We start from the raw sequence: 27,034 nt of genomic DNA, 5'->3' as shown, positions 1-27,034 counted from the left end.
ATTTATGCGCTGATTGAAAAGCACTCAAACGAGTGAACAGATGCTGCACCACGAGGGCCATTTTGCATTCGTGTGCACTGGACGCAACAAAAAAATGTGCAATCGGTTTTTGTCCTTTCGGTAAGCCAGTGGTATGAGCGCTCACACTCTCATACCGAAAAGAATTTGCATATTTATGTGCATGTGACTGGACACTGGGTGGCGGTGGCGATGGGGGCACTCTATTGTTCCGTAGTTCGGTGTTTACGTCGTCCGACGTGTTTGGACTTAATTTCCGCTTGCAGAGTTGGCTGAATTGTTTACGCTTTTGGCAGGACGCGTAATATAAAGAGCGAGGAAGAGAAAGAGAGAGAGAGAGAGAGAGAGAGAGAGAGAGAGAGAGAGAGAGAGACAGACAGAAAAAAAGAAAGAAAGGCTAGCTTAAATAATAATAGTTTAACTCCGAACCTTACAAAACACGTGTAAAAAGCTGAACATACGTGAGTGGCAGGTATTTGATGCCGGAGGCTGCTTCAGCCGGGCTCGAAACAATCAGGATTCTTTTATTTCTCCCTTATCACCAGGCATGCTTTCGTCTGTTTCAATCGGTGCTGTTGGTTGGCGTTTGTTGTTGGTGATGGTGATGCAATTTTAATACGGAAAACATCGTGCCAACGCCGAGCGGCATACACATTCACAGTATATCGTGTACAATTGGTTCAGCAAGTAGATTATCATAATTTTATACGATCCATCGGATGGTAGCGTATAGTTGTTGTTGATTCGATGACACTTCCAGTGCGTGCTTTTGCTGTTTTTTGTTTTGCCTTACAAATGCTGATTGAGCTGGTCGTTCTGTAAGTTGTTTGTTTGCCGTGCGCTCGAGCCGCTTGCGTTATTTTTCCCCCCGAACTTGATGAGTGGTTGGTTGGAACATAAACAAGCAAAGCAAAAGCGAATAAATAAAAACAACAATCGGAAAGCTTCCACACAAACACAGCAACACACATGAGGTAGCGTTTTTTCGCAAGGTAGCCGGTTTATTGATTTTCCTGCGCGTGCAGGGTATCTGCTTTTGGCCGCTTCGAGAACCGCTTTGTCAGGAAGGTCGGGAAGGACGTTCGTTTCGAGGTCGACCCTCAAAGGCAGGGTACACTTTTCAAGGGCAACGCAGTATAGTCCGCGAACAGCTCGAGGCAGCGGTTGTTTTTGCTCCTTTGCGTTTGCTTCGGTGAGATCGATGAATAGCAAACGGCTAAAAGTGAGTCATTCCAATGCTAATGCGGCCCATAGTTGCATGAAAGTGGGCAATAAGAGTGAATGTTACAGCAGTCAAGGGTCTGATTTTCTGTTGTTGTTCGAGCGCATTCCATAAGACGTTGTATGGCAAAGCATTGGATAGATTTTTGTTGGAAAAACCACACACAACATGACGTATGATAAAACAATACAGTGATTGGGGTATTGTTGTTGATATTGAAGGGATTTTGAATGTTGATTTAAATTATCTGAACTTTGCTACGGTGCACTACGAAGCCGAATCATCATTTTTGACGATTTCAACGACTGAAACGCTCCGGTATAGGTGAACCAAATCAGCCCCATTTCCGTGCCCTGACTGGTGGTAACATAAATGCCGTTTAGGAAGCTGAAAATTGTACAAAACATTAGCCATGAATGCTTTGAAGCCGAAAGTATGTTAAGGTTAATTAATGCGCTTGGAACCTCACCATGAGTAACAGTCCTTGAACCACCAGCCGCCACCGTACTGGGCGCCACAGTTCAACCCGTGCTCATCGTTATCCTGATCGTAGGTAGAAAATTTGGAACCGACGTGAAACGATAGCGAATCACCAGCTGTGCCGGCGTATTTGCCCACCGTTTTTATCGCATACTTTTCGCGCTCCGTGCCAATGCTAAACGCATCGTAGTGTGCGTACACGGTGGTACCTTTAAAGCTTTCCATAACGATCAGCAGCTCGTGCGGTCCTTTGGCCAGCAGTTGCTCGAGCGCTCTCAAACCAAGCCAATGTTCACCCAGCGGGTTACCGAAGCCGACCCGATACTCGTCCCAGGTACGGTTAAAATTGAGCGAACCATTGAATCGTTCCTGAAACAGGATCCAATCACCAGCCAGGTTTTTTCCACCGGTGAGTTCGGCTATTTTTTCTAGCCTATAGATGTTCGATCGCCTTGCTGCGGGGAGTTTATCACCCCCCGGAAAGGGACGAGGCTCACCCAAACCGCAGATCTGCTCCAGCTGTTGGGATTGATTTTGAGCTATTTCGGCGAGCGTTGCTTGCAGCCGATTCTCCATCTCTGTCAGATGGGTCAGCAGAAGCTCGAAGTGGAAGCCCGGCAGATCAACACTAGCGGCAAGGAGTTGCTGACGGTGGGTAATTTGCACTGCACCAAACACGAGGAACACTGTTGCGAGCAGCATCTTTCTTGCTTTTTGATTTACTGCAGACTGAGGTCGAGAGTGGTTGAACAGAAAATGAAGAGCAATGTATGGATGGAAGGCTGCATTACTACAATGGTTAGGACTGGCGATAAGAAAGTAAGTTAGTTTTAAGTCAAATGGCTAATTTTGTGGTTTTTGCGGGAGCTGATTAACGAGAGTGATAAAAGCAAAAGAAGGGTAGCACTGGTATCGTTGCGACTTTAGGTCGCTCTGTTTAAGTTTGTCTCAGAGGCAATTAATGATTCATATGTTAGTGAGAAGTTGTTCATAAGATTTGATATCGTGTAGGTTTCTTGTTTTCTTATTTTTTCTTAGACTGTCTTCTTAGACAGTTTTGTTAGACTGCCATAGTCGCTCTAGGTCTAGTAGTCTTAGTCACTAATGCGTTTTGCTATCTGGGACTGACTGATGTACCCATAGCAAGAGAGATGGATCCTCCATAGGGCAGATTGGGGAAAGACGGTCCATACAAGGCTTGAGTCCGCATGATGGGTATGTTACTGAGTCATACGAGCTGCCGCCTGTACCAAGTGACAGGCCCAATGATCAAGAACAAATAACTGCTTGCCATAAGTTCAACCGGTAATAGGGTCTATACCCACAGTGGTAAAGGAGCTCAGCTGTCTTGGAGTACTCGTAACTTCACACAACGACATCATCATGGAGACCAGGGATCTCCAAACTGCGGCCCTCGAGAGTCTATAATGTGGCCCGTGGTGTCTTTGTAAAGATTCAAATGAAAAGACTATTTTGTTGACAAATTCAATCGAAATTTTTACAACTAGCATTTGAAAGCCGTTAATCAAACTTGAATAACAGAAAGCTGCAGGAACTTGATATATTTAGCTACTATTTTCCTAACTTTTGACGTTCACCTGACGAAGATCGGGATCGATACAAGGATTCAAAAATCTGTTCTCCTTTTGCTCCTTTTGTTTATTAACCTGATTTGATTGGTAAGACAAACTACGTATGATCGTATGAACTACAGATCTCTATATGGGAACAACTTTCTCAATTCTTCAGGTTTGATTTCAGTATCTATCAAAATAATAATAATGATGATTGGATTATGTGGTAATGTTAGCTAAGTAATTGTACTGCAAATGTTTTATTGTAACTGATACAATAAATTACCCCAAGCACAACAAACATCTCGAGCAGATAATTTAAAAAATGACCACAATTATTCCATTTTAAGAGGACCTTGTAAACAAACAAAAAAATATATCTTGAGGCAAAGCGGAGCGGGCATTAACCAGACAAGTATCGCCACAACAAGATAAATAAACATCATAAAATGATTCGATCTGCAGGACAGGAGGTGCGGCAAACATGAGGTACACAACATAATGCCCCAAAACAGGGCTATCAAGATTGTCTACCATAAGGTCGGTGTGTGTGCGTGTGTGTGCGTGTGTATTCCTTTTCGGCAAGTGGGCGGCAGAATCAAGCGGTAGAAGTTAATTTTTCAAAACTTCCAAGCCAACGCTCAGGCCACAGGAACACCACGGTGTGGGTAGTGGTCGTAGCAAGGTGCCCTTTTAGACTAATCCTTTCAACGACACAGCTTCCGCTGCCAAAGCTCCCGAGTGGCCACTCTCGGCGGTTGATCGCTGCTGGGACGTTGGAGGGTTTGCTTTTGTTTTATAATTGGAGCAAGTGGGGTGGGCAAAAGTGGGGGGAAAGGGACACGGTGTACTCACCCGGCCGCTGCCCCGCTGGAATGTAAAATGATAGCATAAATTTGTTACAAGATTTTATTTTTAATGAGATGATTAAAAGTTAACTTTACACTTCTTCTTTGCGTTGAGCGCCGGCTTTTTTTTGTTGCTGCTGTTGTGTTCCGTTCCCTTTCCTCTTTGGCTGTCTGTGTGAAAAGGCTAACGTCTGGTTTCGCGTTTCGCTCTCACCGTTTCAAACGATCGGTAACTTCCTCTTCGCTAGTACCCTTTTCCATCGCAACAGTTTCCCTTTTTGCCAGTGGGTGGGTGGGAAGCTCGGGTGGTTAACCGGTGCAAGAAACAGAGATTAGCAAAATGAGCGGAAGCGCTCAACGCAATGCGGAACCCGTAGCGCAAAAAAAAAAAGAAAGGAACGGTGAGAGGACACCGCACAAAAGGGGCAGGAGGGGGGAAACATTCCCTAACCAGGTTTATTAAGCGAGCCGGATCGTCGAAAAGCTGCCCGGAGGCTTCGTGCGTTCGTGCAAAGCGTAACGGCGGAGAGCTTTACGGTAGGCCGGGCAGGCTTCAGGAGTTGCAAATGAGCGAACGGAAACGGAGCGACCGGAAACGGTTGCGGTGGCACAGGGGGTACAGAAAAAAATGTGTTACAAAAGTGAGAACAAATTCATGTGCAAAGGGCGAAAAAAAAATGCTTGTCCACGGGCATGGGAGTGTGGCGCAAGGCTTGTTAGTAGGCATCACATTTGCGCGAATGTTTGAGCAAACATTAAATTACATGCATTTCGTGTAGGAAAGTTTTAACGAACCCACGGGACACCGGTTCCGGTGTTGTCGGTGGTAACCATCGCGTATTTGAATGGAGATTTGAACCTTCAACCGCAGAATTGAATGGAGTTGTTTTGGTGAAAATTAGAAGGTGCTTTTGAAATACAACATTCAAACACCATTCTTTGCTTTAAAAGAAGGTTTTTTTTGAAAGTTTGCAGTGATCATACATTTTTTGACTGATGCTGGAGACTGGACTGATAGTGTTTAAACGTCATAAATGATGTCATAAAAAATATCCTAAGTTTTGGTAACAAAAATTGAGTTCATACAAATAAATATGTAATTTATAAAAACAACTTTGTTCACGGTGTAAAAAAGACAAAACTTCATAACCCACCCCCGTTTAGCAGCAACAAGCTTCCACGGAAGCTTTAACTTTTCCCACTTTACCCTCTGCTTTCCCGCCTACTCCAACTTCAAATACTGTTTTGGGCCGATTGTTGTAATCCTCCTCATTTATTCTCATTAAGCCAATTGGCACAGGAATAATTTACAGTGACAGGGAGGGGCCGGAAAGGGAAAGCCCCGTCGTTTTGAAGCTGAAACGATCAAGCCTCCCTTGACCTCCTCCCTCCCGCAATGGTCGGCTGGACAGTCCGGGGACGGCTTAGCTGAATAATACCATCGCCATTTCATTTTGATTACGATGCGAACTACAACCGCCACCATCATCGTTTTGCTACGGACCATTTTCCGCGCTGGTGTTAGATTCGCTGTCGGGAGATTCTTGCGCCAACGGTGCGCCATCACTTGTGGAGGTTGGTTTTTTTTTTGTCGATGAAGCATAATAAAATGTGCTTTCATTGACAGTTCTACACGGTGTGCTGGTGAGACGGAGGGGGAGCTAAGGCCGACTCATAAATGGACGTTTAAAAGAGAAATCGAAATTAAAATCAGTCCTCGTCCTCTGGTGGATCTCTCAGTTGAGGCGAAGGAAGAACGGGAGTCTGGTAGCTCCAGGCTGTTTCTAGCAAATGAAATGGTACATTTTTTTTATTTCACAGCTTCATTTCGTTTTGGCTTTGAATGAAGAAATTCAGCAGTAGAAAGAGGTTTGAGAGAAAAGAAAACAGACGGAAGTTTAGCCTTACCTCCCTCCGGTTTCCTGTCTATGGTTTTATCAGCGTAATTTGATGGAGCTGGGGATTGGGGGTAGATAATTTAAATTGAAACGATGCTAAGTGGCTTGCATAAAAGCTGGTCCGTTTCGAATTCGGTGGATGAGTAATGTATCGTAAAAATTGCAACGGGCAGATGGTTTTGATGAGGTTCTGTGTATCGTTGTAGGCTTTGAGAAAAAGCTTAAGATGGGAGGGGAAAGCTCATACAGTCAGGAAAGTGATTGTCAGGTTGTGTTGGCAACATTACTATTCTTGCGCAATCAGTAAGAAGCTTATACGTTTTACGTTTACGTCGTCAAGAATCTCATACATACGTACGCCAATTGCGTGAAAGTTTACTTAATACGTTGTTGAAACCATATACTGTTTTGGATCTGATTCACTCAGCTAGTATTCTTCATGAACTGTGGAAAGATAATATGAGGGAAAGTAGATAAAGACGAACTTAGTGGTAGTCTAATCTCATCGTCGATTAGATCACAAATCTTTAGCTATGCGCATTCTAGTGGTCGTAATTTGACTATTACGGATATTAAGGTCTACGTTCTTTAGTGTTAGTGATTTCGGGTGGGTTTTCTACGTCCTTATTATCGATCACATGATCTATTTTGCCTATGCTATCGAAGTATCAAATCAGATGCCAGTTAATGACCTTCTCAAGAGAAACCTGAAGTCATAGAACATCCAGTAACTGGTACGAATATTTAAACGGGTTGGGATTTGATGAAAATAGTGGCCACAAATTATGCTGTTCCTCGCACGATGCATTTCGAAATACCCAATATCTTGCCACGACTTACCTGCCAATGTGTTCAAAGTGCCAATGTACCAATAATAGGAAGAGAAACTCGTACATTAGGAATAGGAATAGGTGGAAATATGGGCTGCAGTCGCTAATTTGAGTTATTTACTACAATTTAGTATTTACCAGTAAAGGGGCCCTTCACGATTCTAGTCAGTTTTTTGTATGGAGTTTGACAGTTGGAGGCAGAAATCATGTAAACACTCAATACAAAACCACACAAAAAACTAGCCTGCAATTTTCAGTCTAGATTATTCTAGCCTCAAAGCTAGAATTAGATTCGAGTACCTGTTCGAAAACACGGTGTTGTTTACATTTACCCCATGGTGCATTAAAGAGATCACGTGGTGGAATCTAGAATCAAAGTGTATGTAGTCCAGGTGGTTTCATAGCATGATTTTTATAACCAAATTTGAATATCACTTTTTGACAGGATGGGTAAAAACTTTTGTTCAAACAAGCTTTCTGGAGGCTTGACGAATACTCAAAACACTCTTAAAATCATTATTCAGAAGCAGAAGCGATAAAAATCAGCCTTCTAAATTCATACACCTTGGGATAAGCCCACCTGTATATTATACACACTTAGATAGCTGCTCGATAACTGCTATACAATGCAATCAGCTGACAGGCTGAAATTTCAGTCTACGAACTTACAACGGAAAGGGCCCCAATTCTGGTATTTAAATCAGACTTACTGATGGACTCTTTTCATTTATATTTCAAAGTAAATGATCTTGCCATTAATCAAATCACCTACCCAAACTACAGTAATTAATAAAGCTGTCTAGCTTAAGCATTTGTTATCTATTTATACAGAAACTGTTATCCCTATAATTCCTACATCCAATTTAATCGATACGAAGAGTTAAACTCACCCCTCACAGCAAAGATACCGTCTTTCATTTCACCACCACTAAAGACCACCGCAGTCTAGTCTAGTCGATGGCAAAATTTATATGCACATCCAAATTAGCCCTACGAGAGCACTTTGCACTTGTGAACAGTGGGCCCAAAACTTTCGCTTCCGTACAGCCCTTTGCACGTAGCATTACCATACCCACGCTTACTTAAGTACTGCGGCTGTGGCTAGCGGCAAGCTCAGGCTGCAGGAACACTGCCGTGTGAAGACGGATTGAGCAACGGGAAAAGTGACCGAAAAAAGAGAACATTCTCTATTCTTCGTTTACGTGGGTAAACTTTTCCGGTGAAGCAAACTGGAGCATGGTGATGGTGGTGGTGGTGGTGGTCGTCCCAGCATTTCCCGCCAGTGGGAATAAGCTCTGCGTCGTCTGCGTGATGACATTTTTGCCGCCCGGTACTATGCCGGTGCCAGGCGACAGCGACAATGACAGCGAGCATAATGACCGTGGCGTTCAAAGTTAGGCTGGCCGCTTCCGGTCGAGACGGTATTGAAGGTTTTACGATGGTGGTAGCAAAAAAAGGCACACGCAGGCTGCAAGCTGGGGCACACCTGGCCAGGGCAGTGAGCTAGCCGGTTTTATGGCGCATTTTTCAAGCGAAGCGCAGGACAAATTTTAGCTTTAAACAAAAGCGAAACAAACGGCACGGACGCTGAAAAGAGAATAAAAGAGGTATGAGGGTCTGTCCTTCCGTCGGTATGCGGTACACTGCGGGGTGGCGCAAACTTTAGTGCTCTTAATTTGAATAAATTTAATTTTCATGATTACAAGCCGAAAGTGATGCGGCGCGAGAGGCCGTCGCAAGGGAAGACAAGCAGGACGGTGATGGTAGACCAGGCACGAAACGTGGTGCGGCTGATTTTGATCCTGTCCGTGACTCGGCCACCGAACGTGACCGGGTGCCTCCGCTGGGTCACATCGAGTCCCATTTACACCTTCTCTTCGTGTGTTTTGTGATGCTTTTTTGTTGACGAACAGCCGAACGAACAGCCTTTGTGGCGTAAAAGGCTTTACGGCAAAGGGCTTCCTGGGCACGTGGACGGTTTTGGGCAAATTGGTCCTTAAATCGTGTACTTGGCCGGCTGCCAGCGGTGAATGTACTGTGCCACTGTGTGTGTGTGTGTGTGCAGCAAGGATACAGCGCCGGATCTGTTGATTGAAATAAACGGTTCGTGGCGATGGCTTTACAAGACTGGGCAGACTGTCGGGTGTCCGGCCAGTCAGTGGGCACCCGCACTGCTCGAGCGTGAGCGATCTGGGATTAAAGCAGGTGAATAAAAACGGACCACTGCCAAAACAAAAACGAAAAAAAACAATACCCCAACGATGCCCGGCGCATGATGTGTATAGATCATGATGTTTTTTTTCTTCTCCTTCTGCTGTTGGGTTATTCGCGCAAGCTTTTGCTTTGATGACGTCCGCCACAAAGGAAGATTAGAAAGTATGAAAAAGTTAGGCGTGCGAAAAAGTAAAAATGTCAATAAACTAATAGCGGGCTTACCGAGGTTGATCTACCGTCGACATACGTACATACCGGGTCGCTGACGCTTCCGCTGACCTGTTCAAAGGGGATCAGGTTGAAAATTAGCATTTTTTTTTGGTTTGTTGCAAAGAAAATTGTTCAGAAAAAGGAGAATACACAAAACATCCCGTCTTGAGGAAGTACCTTTTAGCGGGCCCGTTTTTGTGGATCGTTGCTTTGTGATGTAGCTATTTGTCATCATTATTCATCGTGAGTGTGCTGTTGGCTGACGGTAAGACGGATGAAAACAGTAAATGAAGGTGATTTTGATGCTTTTTGTTGCTGTTTAGTAATTTCTAATGGCTTAAAATTAGCAAGTACATTGTGTTGTTTAGCAAATATTTTAATGTTTTTGTTAGTGAATTTGGAGTTAGGGCTATATTTAAATTTTTGAATAAAATTTGTATATCAGCAATGAGTCGGGTTTATTGTGGTGTTTTCAGCTCATACTATTGATTTTTGCCTTTTTCCATAGTCATGTTCCAATGTTAGAAGTTTTTCACCAGCACAGGTGCCACAAATATATGACAGCTGTTGAAAAACATCTCGCAAACCGTGAATAATGCTGTTTACATTGGAAACTTGCATGAAAAACAGTTTAATATGATAAACTAACCCCACGGCAACACCGAGTGAAATGCACAGGAAAATGAAGTAGTGAAAAGTGGCTAGTACAGTGGTTTTCAACCGTTCAATTGGATCAAAAATTCTTACATGAATCCTAAATCCTAGATCCCATGAATCCAGGTCATTGTTACATGAACCCTACATGGGGGAAAACCTGCAAAAATGTTGAAAAACACTGATAAATAAACTTTATCAGTCATGTTGACTTTTGTGCAAACATTTGTGACGATTATTGATGAAATTTTGATGCTGTTCTTAATTTGAATCAATACTAGATCTCGAAAATGTACGAAATTGGTAAACAAATATCGTTTAGTCTCGATTTTTTCATTGTTTTGAGTTACATTATAGCAAATTCTCGTTCATTTCTTAAATGTAAAAGGTTTGCTAGGGTAAAGTAAGGTATGCTGTAATATGATCAATTGAATCAATGTTAGCTAGAAAATATTATATGCAAAACAAGCTATTAGTGGTAATAATTCGAAATAATATAACCTTCATGTCTACTACACATATCTGGCACTCATCAAGAGTTACAAATTGAAGAAATGAAAGCATGAATCCGTTTTCATAAAGCAGATAACGCAAGCTGAAACACAAATTCTCTTTTGCGTTTTTTTGTTAATACAAGAGAATAGTAAATACAAGAATGAAAACGTAATCTGCAAAACGTCGGAGCAGAGTACACGCCATTTCCTTCAAAACAATCAGACCTGAGAAACAACAGAAACAATTTGCTGGCTGTGTAAACTCGATTAACGCGTAGCTTCTTGGTTTGGTGCACCATTGCCCTGCTCTTTCGTTATCGTGTGCAAGTCAACAAATGTAGCTGAATGTTTCTCTTTGTATCCAAGTTTTTGGGTTAACCTTCATCGTATCTTTCCCCTTATGATGTATTAATTTAATTTAATTTACAATTTATTTTTGACTACAAGATGTGCTGTTGTACAAATAAGACGGAACAGAACAGGGCAAAAACACACGGGCACATTTTTTTGTCATACCGATGCTTATTGTTTCGCACACAGGCTGGTGGGACGGACTGGTTCAGTGTTCCCGTAAAGTTCCCCAAGGGGTTCTTTAATTGAGTTTCCGTTAATTATCCAAATTTGGTTAATCATTCTCGACAGGGCGTGGGCATAAGGGGGTGTGTTTTTAAAATTGATAGACAAACCGGTAGTAGCAGCAACAGAAACGACAGCACAAAAAAGGAGAAGTAATTCACTTAGATCGAGATGTGAAAGCTCGAGAGTAACAGCAAAAAAGAGGAACGGAAATAACTTGGAACCTAAACTGGCAAAATGGCACAAAGAGCAATGGGTGCTTTTGTGTGTGTGTGTGTTTGTAGATGTCTCACCGTTGAAATGGGTTTGCCTGCCGCGTCCTAAAGTACCCGTACTGGCAAACTGTAGCCGTCATAATTGCGGCGTTGTCGTTGATGTAGGTTCGAAGAGATTTACAGCGCATTCGAAACAAAGGAAATGAATCACCCGTGCTTGGGTGCTTTTGGGTTTGATTTTGGAAATGACCATGTCATTATTACGGCTTGGTATGCCTGGGAGTTTTCACATCTATGATTAATGAAGTTTGCTGGCAGCGATGGGCGGATGAAGGTACATAAATTGTGGTAACTTTCGTAAAATTTCGTTTTTATTCGGTTTGGTTTTTGTTGTTGAATTAATTTAATTTATTACATTTAATTTATTATTTTATTACAATTATCATCTAAAAACAAGTTATGATGTCGAGGAGACCTCCTAAAGCATAGCGTATAATAAGAAACTTTCTAGTACTATACTGTATGACACACTGCTCCTTATCCAGCGTGTTGTTTCAATTGAGATAAATCTTCGGCAAAACGGCATCCACTTAAGCCCACGTAGCTTGTCACTCTTTGGTTCGGTAAACCAGCCGGCCGAATTGGTTGATGAAATGATACAAACAATGGCTGTGTGTTGTACGAACACGGAGAGTGTGTTTTCCTTCGCTGGAGACAAGAGCAAGGACCAGTGGACGAGCATGAGAAGCATATGCAAACAAGCCGGTGTGTTAACCGTACGCTTGATGAAATGAGCGTTTGCTACCAATGATGGGGCGAACGTGAGGGGGCACTCTGCTTGCTGCTCTGATGTCACCTCTGTCCGTGTTGTTTGTCGTCGTTCGTCGTTCTGCGCTCTGCTCCGTAAGCAGATTATCATTACATAATTTCGCCTTGATCGGTACCGGCTATGGCGATGGTATCAGTATATCTTCTTGAAGCACTGATCCTTCAGCATCCAAGTGAAGGGCACAACGCACAAAACCCGAATGCGCTTGCCAGCGCGCCAGAGCGTGGGAATGATTTTGTGAGTAATTGTTGCTCGGCAAACATGATTCTAATTTACTGAAACGATCCATGCGACAGAGCGATGGGGATGGGGCAGTCGAACCAGGCTGGTGCGAAGTGTTAGAGTGTAAATGTGCCAACAAAATCACACGCCGAAAAGCCAAACCGAACGAAGCGACAGCCAAAGCACTTCCCAGAGTCGAGTCGGTGTGGACGGCTGTGGTGTGCTCGCGTTTTTGCAACCCAACCGTACCCGGCATGCTTCCGCCCATCGTGCGAATGCTGTTTCGCTTGACAAGTGCTTGAGACCGGAGGATCAGAGACACAAATCCTGTGTTGGCTTTGTAGAGAGCCCGAGCGGCTGCTGCTGCTGCTGCGTACAGAACGGAATGGAACTGCAGTGTATTGGTTCGTGCTTGGAAATCGCCGTTTCATCGCAGTGTGCTTCCCCTTCTCAGTCCTTTCGCCACTGCTGCTGCCACACTCCGCACGGGTCCGTACTGGGTTTGGACATTCCAAATGGCATATAATTAAGTAGAGTAAGCACCGAGCTCTAGTTTGGTAGAGCATTTTCATTACATTTAGCTTAATTGAATGGCTTTCGAAGTCATCCCGGGCGGAAAGGTAAGCTGTGGCCGGGGTGCGGTGGTGTCACACTTTCGGTCGTGCTTTCTGTATCTGTGCGGTCACAAGAGTTCAAGAGGCGGGTCCCCGTTTGGATAGGGTAAAGGGTAGGGTGATTGGGAATTGTCATTCGACTGCGTAAGACAGGGGTGGGTCAGAGCCAGATAAATGGATGGGCCACACCTCGTGTTGCGTGCAACATTTCACTGTTGCTCTCTGAGAGAGAGAGAGAGTGAGAGCGAGGGTGAGGGAAAACTTGTCCTTTGGTTGTTTTTGCAAACAGTTCTGTCTTATACCGATGGCGTGTTTTGGTACGATTGAGGATCAGTGGAAAGTACAATGCATATTCTGGATTGGTAATACAACGATTTAATGACAATTTTCTAAAGAAGTTTGGAAGGACTATACTCGTTTTGAAAATAGTCGCATGAAGTAACGCGCATTACATTTCTGAAATTTACATTTTTGAAGTTTTTCAATTTACTGCCATTGAGCTTGGATTGTTGACCAGTATGCTACCGGAATCGGTTGCTGGATCAGAGTAGATATTGTTTCGGTCTCAAAAACTGATTTTCGACTGAAACCGGTCTATGTACAGTTCTTGGACCGACATCATAAATGAATAATAATTGAGCAATTCAGGATCGCTTTAGGAGATTTAGGATCAGTTCAGGAAATTGTATTGCTTCATGGCCAGTTCCAAGATGAACTTAGCATAAGTTCCAAGACTGATGTAGGGATGAGTTCAGTTCCAGGATCATTATGGGTACATGATCAGTTCCTAAACTAGTATGGGTTCAGGATCTATTTCAGGATCAACAGGGCTTTGGAACAGTTCCAAGAGCGGTATGGGTTGTTATCAGTTTCAGAACCAGTATTAACTCAAGTTTATTTGGAAGCTTGCTATGGGTTCAGTATAAGTGCTTCAGACCAACAAAAAAAGAAAATAAGATCTAAGACTGATTTTGAAGAAGGTGAGTCTATTACACCACAAATCTAAGCTTTCGATTGATAGGAGTCACTCGGAGTATCTATTCCAAGCCCATACAATGAAATCCATATAAGTTGTTGTCTCTTTCATATTGTATCAGTTTCCCTAAGATAAATGTCTCCCTAAGGTGAGGGTCCAAGAAAATGTCGAGGCTGAATGACTAATAGTAAAAAGTTTTAGAGATATGGGATCTCCAAAACGAACAATGTTCTCAATTTTGTCCGTTCATGTTGAAGACATTCTGAGCATAAATTGTTCCAATTATGCCCAAACTACGCCATTGATCTTAGATTTGGATCCAGATATTGATATGGTTCTAGTTGATATGGTTCTAAGGGATGTCAATTGATATGGGTTCTGTTTTCAAATACCCTTTGCAAACCCTTTCGAATCAAACGTTCATACTTAAACCATTATCTGTCCTTAAACGCATTTTAAAGGATGTTATTCGTGTAATTTAAAATGATTTATTTTGAGTAAAATGGAAAATTGAAATTTATTGCAGTAAAATATAGCTCTGCAGACCATTGAGTACATCGATTGGTGGCAAGTTTTTACACTGTTGCATCAAGTGTATCCCGAAAAAAAAACAGAACATTTCCAATTCACTCCCCGAAAAGATGAAACCGTTTAACACCTAAATTTCCATCCTGCAATATTTATGAGACGGGTAAGATAAACAGTAAAACCCCGTTTAAAACACATTGAAACATTTTAAGATGTTTACCGTGGTGTAGCGGTAATGGTGGTAAAGGCGAACAGCGCCACACCAAAAAAGCACCAAGCTTTCTCCCATTACACAGGAAGAAAGAGAGAAGAAGTAGGGTTTACTCGCAAGTAAGAAGGGCACCGTGCAGACGACGCAACGCGAGGCATGCCATAAAAACCCTACCACCAATCCGTCCATGAAATATAGAATCCCATCAAGTGGATTAGCAGGATCCGTACCAGGTCCCTTCCGTTTTCGTTTTCTTTTGCCTTATAATATCGTTTAAACGGAAGCGTGCAGGTTCGGTACACATACACATGTGTGTATGTGTGTTTTGGGTGAGAATTTCCCGGTAGTGGCAAGTGGCAGTGATGGGAGGGCATAACTAGGAAAGGTAAGTGTATTTCATGAGACCACCATTGTGAGAGTGTATTTATGGCGTATGAGATCAAAACAAATAAACTCCCTGCAGGTGGCCGTAGTACTGGTGGTAGTGGTAGGGATGCTGGTTTATGCTGACTTCTAAATTTGATGCCTTTTTGGCCGTGTGCTCTCGGTGGTTCAGTGTTGGTTCTACAACACTGTAGATACTGAAGAAAAAATAAATAAATAAAAACCGCCGACGATACGGTTGGCCGTTGTGGGCAGTGTGGAGTATGATTTAAACGCATATTGGGGCCTTTTCTTGACACATTTGCGTGTGTGCTACTGTTGTTCTCGAATCGAAATATACTTCTTTTCACCTTCCCCAAGACGTCATATTCGAGGATAGAGGGATTATTTTTATGGATTCTTTGTTGGTTTACATAGCCATTCAGCAAACGTATCAAAATGATGACTTTGAGAAAAGAGGCTTCTAGGACACCGTTGTGGCGAATAAAATAAAGCATAGAAAAGCTATATTTGTGACGCAAAAGGCAGCAAAACATGAAGCAGTTATCTAAAATCAATTATCTTTATTGAAAAAAAAAAAACGGATACGTTTGCAAAATGTCCTCGCCATTGTTGAAGACGACAATAATTGAATAGAAAAGTGCGTAGAAAGAACATCAGGACTGGTTTTGAGAATGATGCGTCCAATCGACTGGAAGATGTAAAGATAAGGCGCATGACTATTGTGAAGGAAGAGATTGTCATGCACAAATGTTTGAGAATAATCAACTGAAAGCTTTTTATGGTATGAGCTTAGTGTATTTGCTGGTGTTCGAGATAAGCGATTGAAACCGTTCAAGATGCACTCCAGTACCAACGTTGTCATGGTGTGACGTATGCAGGTACTGGTGATGACTTGAGCTGCTCTAAATCTAGAGTCCAAGTGACACACATTCATGGATGGAATCGTCGCAAGAGCACCGTCGGCAGTTTAGCTAATCGGTCGTGCAAACACGCCAAGACACCTTCCCCGTGACGGGGGGAATGTGTGTTTTCACTCTCCGTTCGGACGCGTGAAAAAAGAAAGTCCATCAATCATGCGTTTCGCCGTACTCGATTCATATTCTAAACCGTTGCTCTTGGCCGATGTGAGGAAGAAAACGGAACGATTGGTGCGATCTTAACGTCTTCATATTGCTTCGTAGGTAGAAAGAACTCGTATAGGTAACTCGTAAGACTTCTCTCTTGCCCTGCGATAACTGACCTGAACGTAAACGTTTCACACGCACACGGGAGTGGAAATTAGCGCCTTCGTTCGTTTCCGGAGCGGAACGACTCGGAAGCTCCAAGACACTGCGCATCGAACGGCAACATTGTGTGGCCACCAGTCTTGTGATCGTTCTCGGATTGGATTGGTGGGACCGTGCTCGGATTGGAGCCAACTGTAGGCGCTTGTCGCATTGCAAGGCAACGGCCCTCTGAGTCTTACAGTCAGCGTGTGTGTGTGTGTTTAATTATTTACGCTTACGCCAGTGCAAAGATGAACGTGTGGTTGGTGGTTTTCTGTCTCGGTGTCCTGCACGTAAGCAGAAGCTGTTGCGCCGTACAGCAACGGTCAAATGTAACGGGCGTGATTGGGAGCAACGAGCTGGATGTGGTGCAGGCGGGAGCGCAACGCAGTGGAAGATGTGAGTTAAGTGGAGGATGGTGATGGTGGTGCGATGGAGTGGAAAATGGCACAAATCGGTGCAAAAATCTGTGGCGCCCGAAAAGAGGAAATTTGGCAAGGGAGTGTAGTGTGCCACTTTTTAATTTCTCGGTTAGGTGTGATATTTTGCTACGTCGTGACTTTGGTGCTGAATGATAGTAATAAGGTTGAATTGAACATAACCATTCAAAAAAAGCTTGTTCTGTGGAGCTTTATAATTGAAAAAAACACGTCAACTCTAGACAAACGAGGCACGTGGACTTTGAATGATGGAAATTAATTAATGCATTAAAATGAATTTCAATCAACAACCAATGTGCAATATCTCAGAATAGATAATGAGTTCAATATTGATTTGTGCGTTGAATCTAATGTTTGATACACTTTTAATGAATTGTATAAAGCTTTTACCATCAAAGTAGTCAACTTGTTTGATATAAAAACCTGGGTACGATTGGTTGGTGTCACTGTCATGCTGTGGTTCGATTTGATTCGTGAAAATGACTTTGATGTGTATGAATTGACGAATTAATCTGTACAAAACAAGTCGTTGTGACGTGAGTACTGGAATTTCAAATTGCAGCATTTTCAATTCATTTGATTTTCCCGATAAAGCTTGCGTGCTGTGCATCAGAAATGTTAATATGCATTTCTTGGAAACAGCTTTCAATGATATGATCATGGCATACAAATTCAAAAGAGGATTTCTAGGACAAAATTCAATTCAAATAAAACGCACAGTACAACAAAGGTTATTGCATATTTTTTAGCTTTTCTCATAACTAGACTTTATTATGTTTCATGCCGCATGGCGCTGTCACGATAAGGGGAAAGTTGTAATAGACCACAGAATGGTTCTAAACATAGTAGAAAAAACAACGTTTTTTGAGTTATTAGTATTTTTGTACCAATGTTTTCCATCATCCTGCGTGAGAGCGAGGTCCATTCCATTCCATTGATATAACCCACAAGTTCATCATAAAGTCCGGCGGGACGCGGTTGTTTTACGGTGCCGGCAGATAAGAGTTGAAATATTTCACGTTTAGAACGTACAGGAGCCTTCGATAGCTGCCGTACAAAGCTATTTCACATACAATGTTTTACTCGTTCAAAAATTCGACTCCAATTCTTCGTTTTGATGGGGTTTTTTTGGGTTTGTTTGTTTGTTCTTGTTTTTTTCGGGTGCAGTTTTTCCCTTCTACACGATTGGCCGTATTGCGAACGTACCGTGCACGTCACCCTCGGGCCTATCCGGAACCTGTCTGATTGCGGGCGAGTGCAAGGACAACGGTGGCCTAGCGTCCGGTTCGTGCAGTTCCCGCACGAATCAGGCCGTCTGCTGTGTGTGTGAGTATTGCAGTGGTAGGAAGCAGCAAGGTTTGTGATGTTTTACCCTGTCATGTACCATCATTTTGGCAGATACGAAATCCTGCGGGGGCTCTACGAACCTCAATAGTACATACTTTACAAACTCAGGCTTCCCGGGCCCATACAATGGTGGTGGCACGTAAGTCATATAGCTTCTGAGACGCCCTGGATGTGTATGTTACTCAAGAGAGAACTGTTGGTTTTTTTCCACCTTTCAGCTGCACGTTTACCGTTAACCCTTCCAGCGGTATTTGTCAGCTTCGTATCGACTTCCGTTCGCTAACGCTTTCCCAGCCGACGGGCGATGGTTCGTGCACGACTGATCGATTGACGATCGTGGGTGGCAGCCCGGCCGTAGTACCAATCTGTGGTGAAAATACGGGCCAACATCTGTACCTAAATTTTGCCGGCAGCAGCCCTATCTCGCTCCGCATTGCCACCAACGGTGACGTGTCGTTCAATCGGCTGTGGAACATCGAACTGTCACAGATTGCGTGTGCCAGTGCGGAACGGGCACCGAATGGGTGTTTGCAGTACTACACCGATGAGACGGGTGAGATCAGCAGTCTGAACTATGGGCTCGGTGAGAATCCGGCCCTCAACACGGTCGGTGCACGGGGCAGTCGACAGTTGGCGAACACAAACTATGGGATCTGCATACGACCCGCCGCCGCAAAGTGCTCTGTTAGCTATTCTCTGGTAAGGATACTTGTGGACCGGAAGGTTATGTATAAAATAGGTGCTGCTTTACCATCTTTATGACTATCTTTTGTGTACAGCCTCCAAACGATCGATACGCCTTTACGCTATCTGACAATGCGATCGTGATCGATCCAACTCTGCTCGGTTCGGCCATGCTGAGTGCGACCGGGGCGGCCTGTTCGACGGATTTCATCATTATACCAAACCCTACCGGCCTGACCGCGGATCGGTTCTGTGGTCTTGGATTTCCGGGCGTCACGTGTAAGTATGGGACAGGGTGGCGGGTTGGTACGATCGAAGCCGAAATGTTAACCGTTTCAGTACCGTCCACTCCAACAGCAAGCGCCCGGCCGTTCGTCGTGTACACGGTGACCAATGGGAATGAAACGCCGGACGTAGCTAACCGAGGATTCCGATTACTGTACACCCAGAATGCTTGTAGTGCGGCGTAAGGGCAGTTAAATTTGGATACGTTTTTAATACGGTTCAAGTTGAAGGATTCATTGTGTGCGATCGGTGCCGGTTGAAGGACTGATGGAAGCTGTTATGGAATGTGTTGATAGATGATAATTACTAAGTGCTTCTAAGATTTCTATAACTGATATGTAACAAAACCGGTGTTTATGTTAAGATGGGAAAGGATTAAGAAATATATTGATCAATCTTTTGCCGAATAAAGAAAAGTTTATGAATGCAGATATAATTGTGCGATCTAACCAGATGCCCACAACGGAGATGAAACAATTTGTTGGTTTTGTTACTTGTTGTGTATTGATCAAAATTCAACAGACCGCAAGTGACCCTATTTAAGCGAATTTGGTAACATACATTACATATATACAGTGAACCCTCTCTTATTTGACACCTCTCCAATTGGAAAAACCTCTCTTATTTGAACATTTTGCACAGTCCCTTGATTTCCAGTACATTTTTGTTCCTCTAATTTAGAAAACCTCTGAAATCTGTGTCCCTCTTATTTGTGTATGGTGTTGCCATGGTTATTGAAAGATGTATGCTCAAATTGGCGATTCTGTTAGCAGTTTCCTATAGCAACAGTTAAGGCTGCATACTAAATGTTCTGTCTCCTTCTTGTTTGTATGGACCTTTCATTCACTTTTCACCTCTGTAATTTGAAAACCCCTCTTATTCGACAGTCCCATCGCCTCTCAAATAAGAGAGGGTTCACTGTACATCGTTTAGTCTCATTTCATGACCATCACAAATGACATTGAACTCACGGCACATACAAATAAACGGATCAGAGGAGTCAAAGCGAATGCGACGTTCCTCCACGTCGAGTAGCGATCTAGTCGGGAGCGATCTCGGCGGGATATACACGTTGTACGTTGAAAGAAGCGCTGGCGAGTTGATCCGATTGTCAAAAAGTCCCGCGATAAACAGCCTCTGAGCGTTGCTCTTCCGTTGTTCAGCGCACAGCGTTGACAGCGTCCTTGTAATACAATTACTTTATTATGAATAATTATTGAACTATAAAATGCCTTAATTACGTATAACATGTAAAACATTTATACGCAAAGTACTCACGGATTAATTTTTTTTTTCGCCAATTAATCCAATTATGAAACATAATGAAATTTAACTCTTTTCACCCTATTAACCACAAGTTAACCTTTTGAATGTATTGGGAGTACCAATAAGTTCGTAGTGTTTTGATGTACTTGTTTATTAAATGTTTTTTTTAACCAAGCAACTTCTTTAGTTTTCTGCTCTACTATTAATGAATTCACTGAAATTGGAGCTTCGTATAACTTCCAACTTGAAAGTTGTATTTGGCAATGATCTAAGCTTATTGGTTCTCCTAATGCATCAAGCAACGGTTAATTCAATTTCGTGCATTATCATCGCTCAAAGCTCCATCTTTTTCAACAAATGTATCTAGTTTGAAAAGGATAATTACAGACAGCAGATCCAGTCCCGAAAACAGGAACCAATTACAGCAAACTCGCAGCTATCAGTGTCCACCAGTGCGTGTCATTCGAGATGGCGATGAGAGGCTGTAAATTGGTGTTTCATTACAGCCATTATAGCTCTACGCCCGTCAAACCGAAACCGAGTGGCATGGATCGATCGATTCACACCTCCCCAAAGTTCGGTGACGTTCTCGGGGAGTCGTACGTGTCAAAATGATGATTTGGAAATTGGGGCTTGATTAAACTGCCAGTTCATGGTACTATCATACCGTCGATACCTGCATTGGATGGTTGCTGTTGCCGAGCTCGGTGGTGTTAGCTGCTCCAAAAAGCTTCCATGCGCTGTCGTTCGTTTCGCTTGATGTTCAGCGATTGCAATTGCTATGAGGGGCGAATTGTAAGCCTGTACCGTTCCTGTTGTGTTGCAATGCAAATGTTTAGAGTGCATGGGACGGCTGGTGTGGTTGGTATTAGTACCGATCGAGTGCATGTGGGAAATGTTAGTAGTTGGGTTTGCAAAATTCAAACGATATTTATGAGCTCATTACGGTGGTTATTTATCCAGTCGTATTTGGTCAATTGGTCGCTCAATGGTGGTTACACTTTATAGATACTTGTTGTGATAATTATCCTTCCGTTGTGCCATAAATTAATTGCTTCAGCATTTCAAGGCATTGTTCAGTGTATCAAAACATACCATTGGTTTAACTTCATTTACAAAACACTGAAAAACAAAGTGCTGAAATGCTTTTGTTATGAAAGGATTGTGATAAGTTAGAATAAGTTAATGTTTTGTGCTGGTATTTGTTTGTTTATGACGTCACTTTGTTTTGAATACGATTTCAAAGGATTTTTTGTATTTTGATGCCTTGTTTTTTATTGCGTATATCGATAGAAAACATATCGATTGGACTGTTGCTGCTCTATCAGATAAGCTAAAGCGTGTTGTTGTTGTCCATTGAAGAAATAAAAACAAAACCCACTAGTTCGAAAAATAATTGCATTCAACGGTGGATTAAGTGCATTTTTCTCATAACCCCTGGGCAACACAATACCCATCCATTGTCGTTGTGATTTATCGGATTTTAGTTTTCGGGTAAAGTCAGTGAAGCGCAGTTGCATAATTTACGCCAACAAAGAGTAATGGATTTTTCACCGTACGCCCCCTCGTAGAAGGGGATTATTTATTTTACCATCCCGTGGTCTAGAGTCGGGGATAGAGCAATGGAATTATCATTTGGAAAGATGCTCGACATCCACGGATCGATGTACGTGCAGTGCAGTTCGTGTAGGGTCAAACCGCCCGTCGTCACGGTCGAGATAATCCATCAGAGATGATATTCATAGTTGTCAGCCGAAAAGTTTGTTAACCGTCCCTGTCAACGCTGGGCCGCGAGAACACAGCGAGTGCAAGCCACAGACCCCGCACCGCTTATCGATTATGTATGCAAGTTGATTTGTCGATAAATGTCTGCATGTTGTTGAAGCGCAATGCTACTGCTTCTGCACTGCACCGAAAGTTCCCGAGCAAAACCCCACGCTTGGTTTACGCTTGTCGTGGGATAACGAGTTTCGCTTAATGTGCAGCTTTGCTGCTTCTCGTGACGATGGTAGCCGCGTCGAGCACTGTTTGCTATCAGCACGGGCAGTAATGAAGGAGCGTCGCCGTAGTAGTAGTTGCTCTGCTATATTACGTTTGTTGAATGGCTCGGATGTTGATAACAAACTTCGTGCCAATCGCGACACAGCAGCAGCACACAGTACAGCCAGCCAGGCAGCAGTTGCAGGAGTGATGCTGCTGAGAAGGCACCGTTTGCTCGCCGTGGTTGTTGTGGTTGCGCTCTGACCACACGCCATACGCGTTTGCACTGGATTGCCGCAGTGTAGCGATAGTGATGACAGTACTTGGCAGTGTACATTGCTTGCGGTGCTCTCGGAAGAAGCTCTCGAATCGGGGTTGGATGGAATGACATTGGATTAACATATGCTATTCAGCGTTGCATCGAAGCCAGCGACCGAGGATTTCGGGCTTACACAATGGGGTAAGGATGGGTTTGCATTGGAGGTTGGCTAATAACTTTGACAAACGCAACTTAAGTGCTGCTGGAGGTAGTTATTGTAGTCGAATATCCGTTCGCTGAGGATGGTGGGAATGAAGCATGGTTGGTGGTATGGGGAATAGAATACATTGATATACTGACCACATAAATATGGATATTAGGTAGACAAGTTTGAAACGGTGCTCCAAGCGAGTTATGGTTCGTTCGATGTTAGGTATGATACCGTATGATATAAAAAATATGAGTTTTTTTGAAAAGGAAGGATGAAACGAAAACGGAAAATGATACTATACCACATGTGTTGTCGTTTAGAAATTCACGATTTCACAAAAATTACTTCAATTCCTTTGAAGAGCCGATGAACTTTCAAAATATTTGAAATAATGAAATGAAATGAAATGAAAATATTTGATAAAGTGGAGTTAGTGTTTATTTTCTTCAGTTTCTAGGATTCTTTTATTATTGATTAGTGTAAGACTTTTGCCAAAATGTTATCTCAATAGAGTCTCCTCTTCAAAATGGCCTAAAACTGTCCGATCGTGTTGAGCTAGTTCACATCAGAAGGTTTGGCATGCTTGAGCATCACCAAAAAGCACTGGGACTGCTCTGGGACTTTTGTTTTCTCAATTGGACATTGTGTATGCACAAAGCAGTATTTGATAATGTGAGAATTCGTATGTCGACGTATCGGAGCCGACATTAGGATTAACAATTCGATTGGTTGTGTTGATTGTGACAACAAGTCATACATTTTCATTCCAAATACTTCTTGAATTTGTGGCCTTTAGCACTAACCTCGCGGGTTTACACACGGATATAAGTGACTTCATTGCCTTCCGATATTCCATAGGAGTTTGTGGTGAGTCCTACAATTGCTTAAAACGAACTAACGGCTGCTAATAACGCAGGTTGCTAATGGACTCTCTCTCTCTCTCTGCTCAGATCGCCACCAATGGAATCCACCTCCAAATTCATTTATTATAACCTATTGTAACGTTTCCGTCTATTACCCTCTCTCAGAAATCCTAACCAATTCCAAACATTGTATTTAAATAGAAATTTCTCAAATACAATGATGGAGCTGTCAAACTTAGACAGTAAGTAGTCAACTTGTACACATACATTGACCATTGTCAGGAGGATCGACGATCAGATGGAAGGGAAATTTTATGACAGTTTGGATCACTTCCTTACCTTTCCTTTCTCTTTTTGCTGACTACGATAATTACATGTTTAAAAAAACGTATCTCAAATCCTTCCACGGTAAACATACAACCAGTCAAGCACAAAAAAACTCATTCAAATAATCCACCTGATTATCAGGAAACAAATTTAGCACCCTTCAGCACATCCACCTTCGATTGGTGCTTTGATTGGCTGGTAAATGTAAAATGTCACCTATCAGCACTTAGTCTATTTACCATTTCCACCTTTTAACCGCTGCTGAAAGTCCAAGTGTGGCTATCGTTTCGTTCGTGTTTGTTACCTTCACCAGTACCAACGGGCAGTAACGGTAGCATCTGGCAAGAAATCGTACCTTCCGGTCGAACGAGAACCATTCGAGAACCATTGAAGTGCATGGAAAGCACAGATCGTGTTTTGTAGCATCTTTTTTGCCATCGGACGACGCTTACAAAGCTTACAGTGGTGGGAGGAAACAGAGCAGAAGGAGTGTTCTTGTTTTTTCTTTCGTGTTTTGGCAAGGGTCAACCCTGAGGCTCTGGTCCCAACCGGCCGACAGCAGAAAGAGCAATTTAATTTGATTTCGAACACAATCGCAGCCGGCTACCCAGAAGCGGCCCGAATGTTCACACGATACCCGATGTGTATGTGTGGTCCTGGGGGCTGCTGGCAATCGGTTTGATAGAACGTTTTGGTGCTGCACCAGCAAGAACAACAACCACCCCAAACCAATCGATCCAGACGTGACGCGAATGGATGAACGGAGCCACAAATGTTTGCCTGGATGATGTGTTCGTCCTCGGCGATGGTTGAATGGTTCTCGTTTACTTGTAGTTAGGGGTAGGCAGATGTAAAAGGATAAAAAAGCAACAACGCGTATCTGGCTGCAGCATGCACACATACATGAAGGGCGAACACAAACCCCCCATCGAACGATGCTTCTTCGTTGCAGCAGGCGTTACAGTAATCAATGCAGGATGGGTCAAATGATACTGGGGGCCACATTTCGCCACGCTCATTTCCCGTGACGAGCACTCATTTGTGGAAATTTGTTCTGGAAAAGGCGCTCCAAACCGGCATGCATTCGCTGTCAATTGCCGGCGTCCGCTGAGCCTTCGCTACGAACGTGCTTATCTAATTGGACGTGCATTAAAGCGCTGAGTCTATGGCCACTCATTTCGGTGTCAATTCCACTCTTCGGCAAGGGTGGTGATGGAACTGAAGCGGAAGAAAGAAAGCACCGAGCACAAAGACACATTCTTACAGGGGTGGGGCAGGCACCATTGTCCTTACAAACGGGAACCTGTCGAAAGGATGCTTCAAAGCGTTTTCCACCATACGACCTTGCGTCTCTCGGTGCACGGGCGTATACAATATCAAAGCCCTTCGGGCGAACCGTTTTCATTCCTTCCCCTCTCCATCTAAAGCTTCAATGCTCGACTCGCCTAGAGGCTCGGTTGTGCGGGACGGTACAGGAAGCGTAACGGTGTACCACCATACCGTTGAATACTTTATGAAGTGTCAATCGTAATTATCGAAGCTTTTCTTTGTCTTCCGGTACCGGGAAACGCTGAAGGAATGTGTGATTGTGTGTGTGTGTGTGTGTGTGTGTGTGTGTGTGTGTGTGTGTGTGTGTGTGTGTGTGTGTGTGTGTGTGTGTATGTGTGGTTATGCTATTTTTTTGTTGCTGGCCGGAAGCGTCCGAAGCACGGTGTGAGGAGCGGCTAGCGGTTGTTCATTCATTCGCACCGGAGCGCACTACCCACTAGCGTCATTATCGTACTGACGCAAACGGATTTGTTGGGCTTCGATATCGGAAATGGGGCAGGACGTTTGGGGCGACTGGGGAACCGCTATGCGAGAGAACATTGAAACGATAAATTTCGGCCACTAATTTGACGCAGAACGGACTGCGCGTAACCTGCTGCCAATGGGGCTGTGACCCCTTTGGGGCATGGGGGAGGGAGGAGTTGTGAGAGGCCACCGTTCGTTTGTTTAATGCATGGAACGTGTTTGAACTGCTGTAAACAGAAAAGAATATATTCTCGGGAAGGTAATGGCACTGTTGTGGTTCTTAATGAGGCTGGTAACAATGGTGGACCGGGGCCGGTCCTTGTTACGTTGTTATTGGTACTTTATTGTATTGTTGTTGAAGGGATTGGCGGTGGAGTGTTGGTTGAAGAGGTTCGATAATGAGGGGAAGTGTGGAGCTCATTGAATATAGACATAATTTGGCATTAGAATCTACTTATTACAATATCATTACATGAACCATCACGTTCGAGCCTGAAGGTGCGTCTAATACGTTCCATACTAGTTGAACTGGTCTTTACTTCCTAGAGCTCGTAAATATCCCTTTTTATTGCTCCAAAAGCGATCAAATGGCTGTTCTATGCGGATAGTTTCAATGCATGCTGTTGAAACGTTATCAACAGCATTCTTTCTTTCTTTCACCTAGACATTTCAGCCTTACTTAAATTACATATTAAATGAGAAACAGAAGTTATTTTGGATTTTAATTATTATATACAAATTCAAACCAGTTTTGTTCTATGTTTCTTCGGATTGATAGTTGGAGTAATGAAAGTAAGGATGTTTACATCAATTTCAAGCAGTCAATCTTTATTGAAATTTTTATGTTGTTGCATTTGGTACTGGTTAAAGGTTGCAAATAGTAGGCCAAACTATCACCGATTTGACTGACAGGGATGGTGACTGCAGATGACTGCTGTTTGAAAGGCATGACTATGCCGATAGACTCTACTTGGTTGCTTAAAATAGAGTGATGAAAACAGTAAACTATTCAGGCTTTACAGGGTTTTCGAAGATTATATAGACATGTTCAGCGAGTTGTAGATTCGTTCAGGCATATAATAGACTCTTTCAGCGAGATATAGAATTGTTCGGAAGTAGGCGTAGACATGTTCAGCGATTCTGTAGTGCTGTCATTTGTTTTGTTTACACACTGTGCCGCAGGGCTCAATTTTTCATTCTTAAAAGTCCTAAAAGTAGCTAATAATCATTCCTCAAGTTGTTTAATACATAAATTAGTTGAAAAAATCATATTTTTTCGAAAACCGTTTGTTTACCTCCTGATGAGAATGATG

The 27,034-nt window shown here is 43.1% G+C and overlaps 3 protein-coding genes across 4 annotated transcripts in view; 2 read left to right on the top strand and 1 right to left on the bottom strand.

The window, feature by feature from the left end:
- Window positions 1–998: 998 nt before the first annotated feature.
- On the bottom strand, window positions 999–2,850 carry LOC1270165 (microfibril-associated glycoprotein 4). The gene is made up of 2 exons (XM_308841.5): window positions 1,710–2,850; window positions 999–1,627 (listed from the first exon to the last, which is right to left on the bottom strand). Exons 1-2 carry the CDS (start codon window positions 2,420–2,422, stop codon window positions 1,498–1,500), a joined length of 843 nt encoding a protein of 280 aa, XP_308841.5. The 5' UTR covers window positions 2,423–2,850; the 3' UTR covers window positions 999–1,497.
- Window positions 2,851–16,186: 13,336 nt separating this feature from the next.
- On the top strand, window positions 16,187–19,450 carry LOC1270166 (uncharacterized). 2 transcript variants are annotated; one of them, XM_061646792.1, is made up of 6 exons: window positions 16,187–16,664; window positions 17,873–18,031; window positions 18,104–18,191; window positions 18,271–18,751; window positions 18,832–19,015; window positions 19,094–19,450. In XM_061646792.1, exons 1-6 carry the CDS (start codon window positions 16,517–16,519, stop codon window positions 19,204–19,206), a joined length of 1,173 nt encoding a protein of 390 aa, XP_061502776.1. In that variant the 5' UTR covers window positions 16,187–16,516; the 3' UTR covers window positions 19,207–19,450. The 2 variants fall into 2 exon arrangements, with proteins under 2 accessions (XP_061502776.1, XP_061502775.1); XM_061646791.1 differs by having other exon boundaries at window positions 16,310–16,664; window positions 19,076–19,450.
- Window positions 19,451–22,458: 3,008 nt separating this feature from the next.
- LOC3290267 (uncharacterized) overlaps window positions 22,459–27,034 on the top strand; it is a 75,491-nt gene continuing 70,915 nt past the window's right edge. Inside the window, exon 1 of the mRNA XM_061646730.1 lies at window positions 22,459–22,750. The gene's annotated coding sequence lies outside the window, so the exon portion shown is untranslated. The remainder of the gene's footprint in view (window positions 22,751–27,034) is intronic.

The sequence above is a fragment of the Anopheles gambiae genome, chromosome 2 (assembly GCF_943734735.2).
Source record: "Anopheles gambiae chromosome 2, idAnoGambNW_F1_1, whole genome shotgun sequence".
Lineage (NCBI taxonomy): Eukaryota > Metazoa > Arthropoda > Insecta > Diptera > Culicidae > Anopheles > Anopheles gambiae.
The sequence above is the reverse complement of the archived record's forward strand: the minus strand, read 5'-3'. Positions and strand labels throughout refer to the sequence as shown.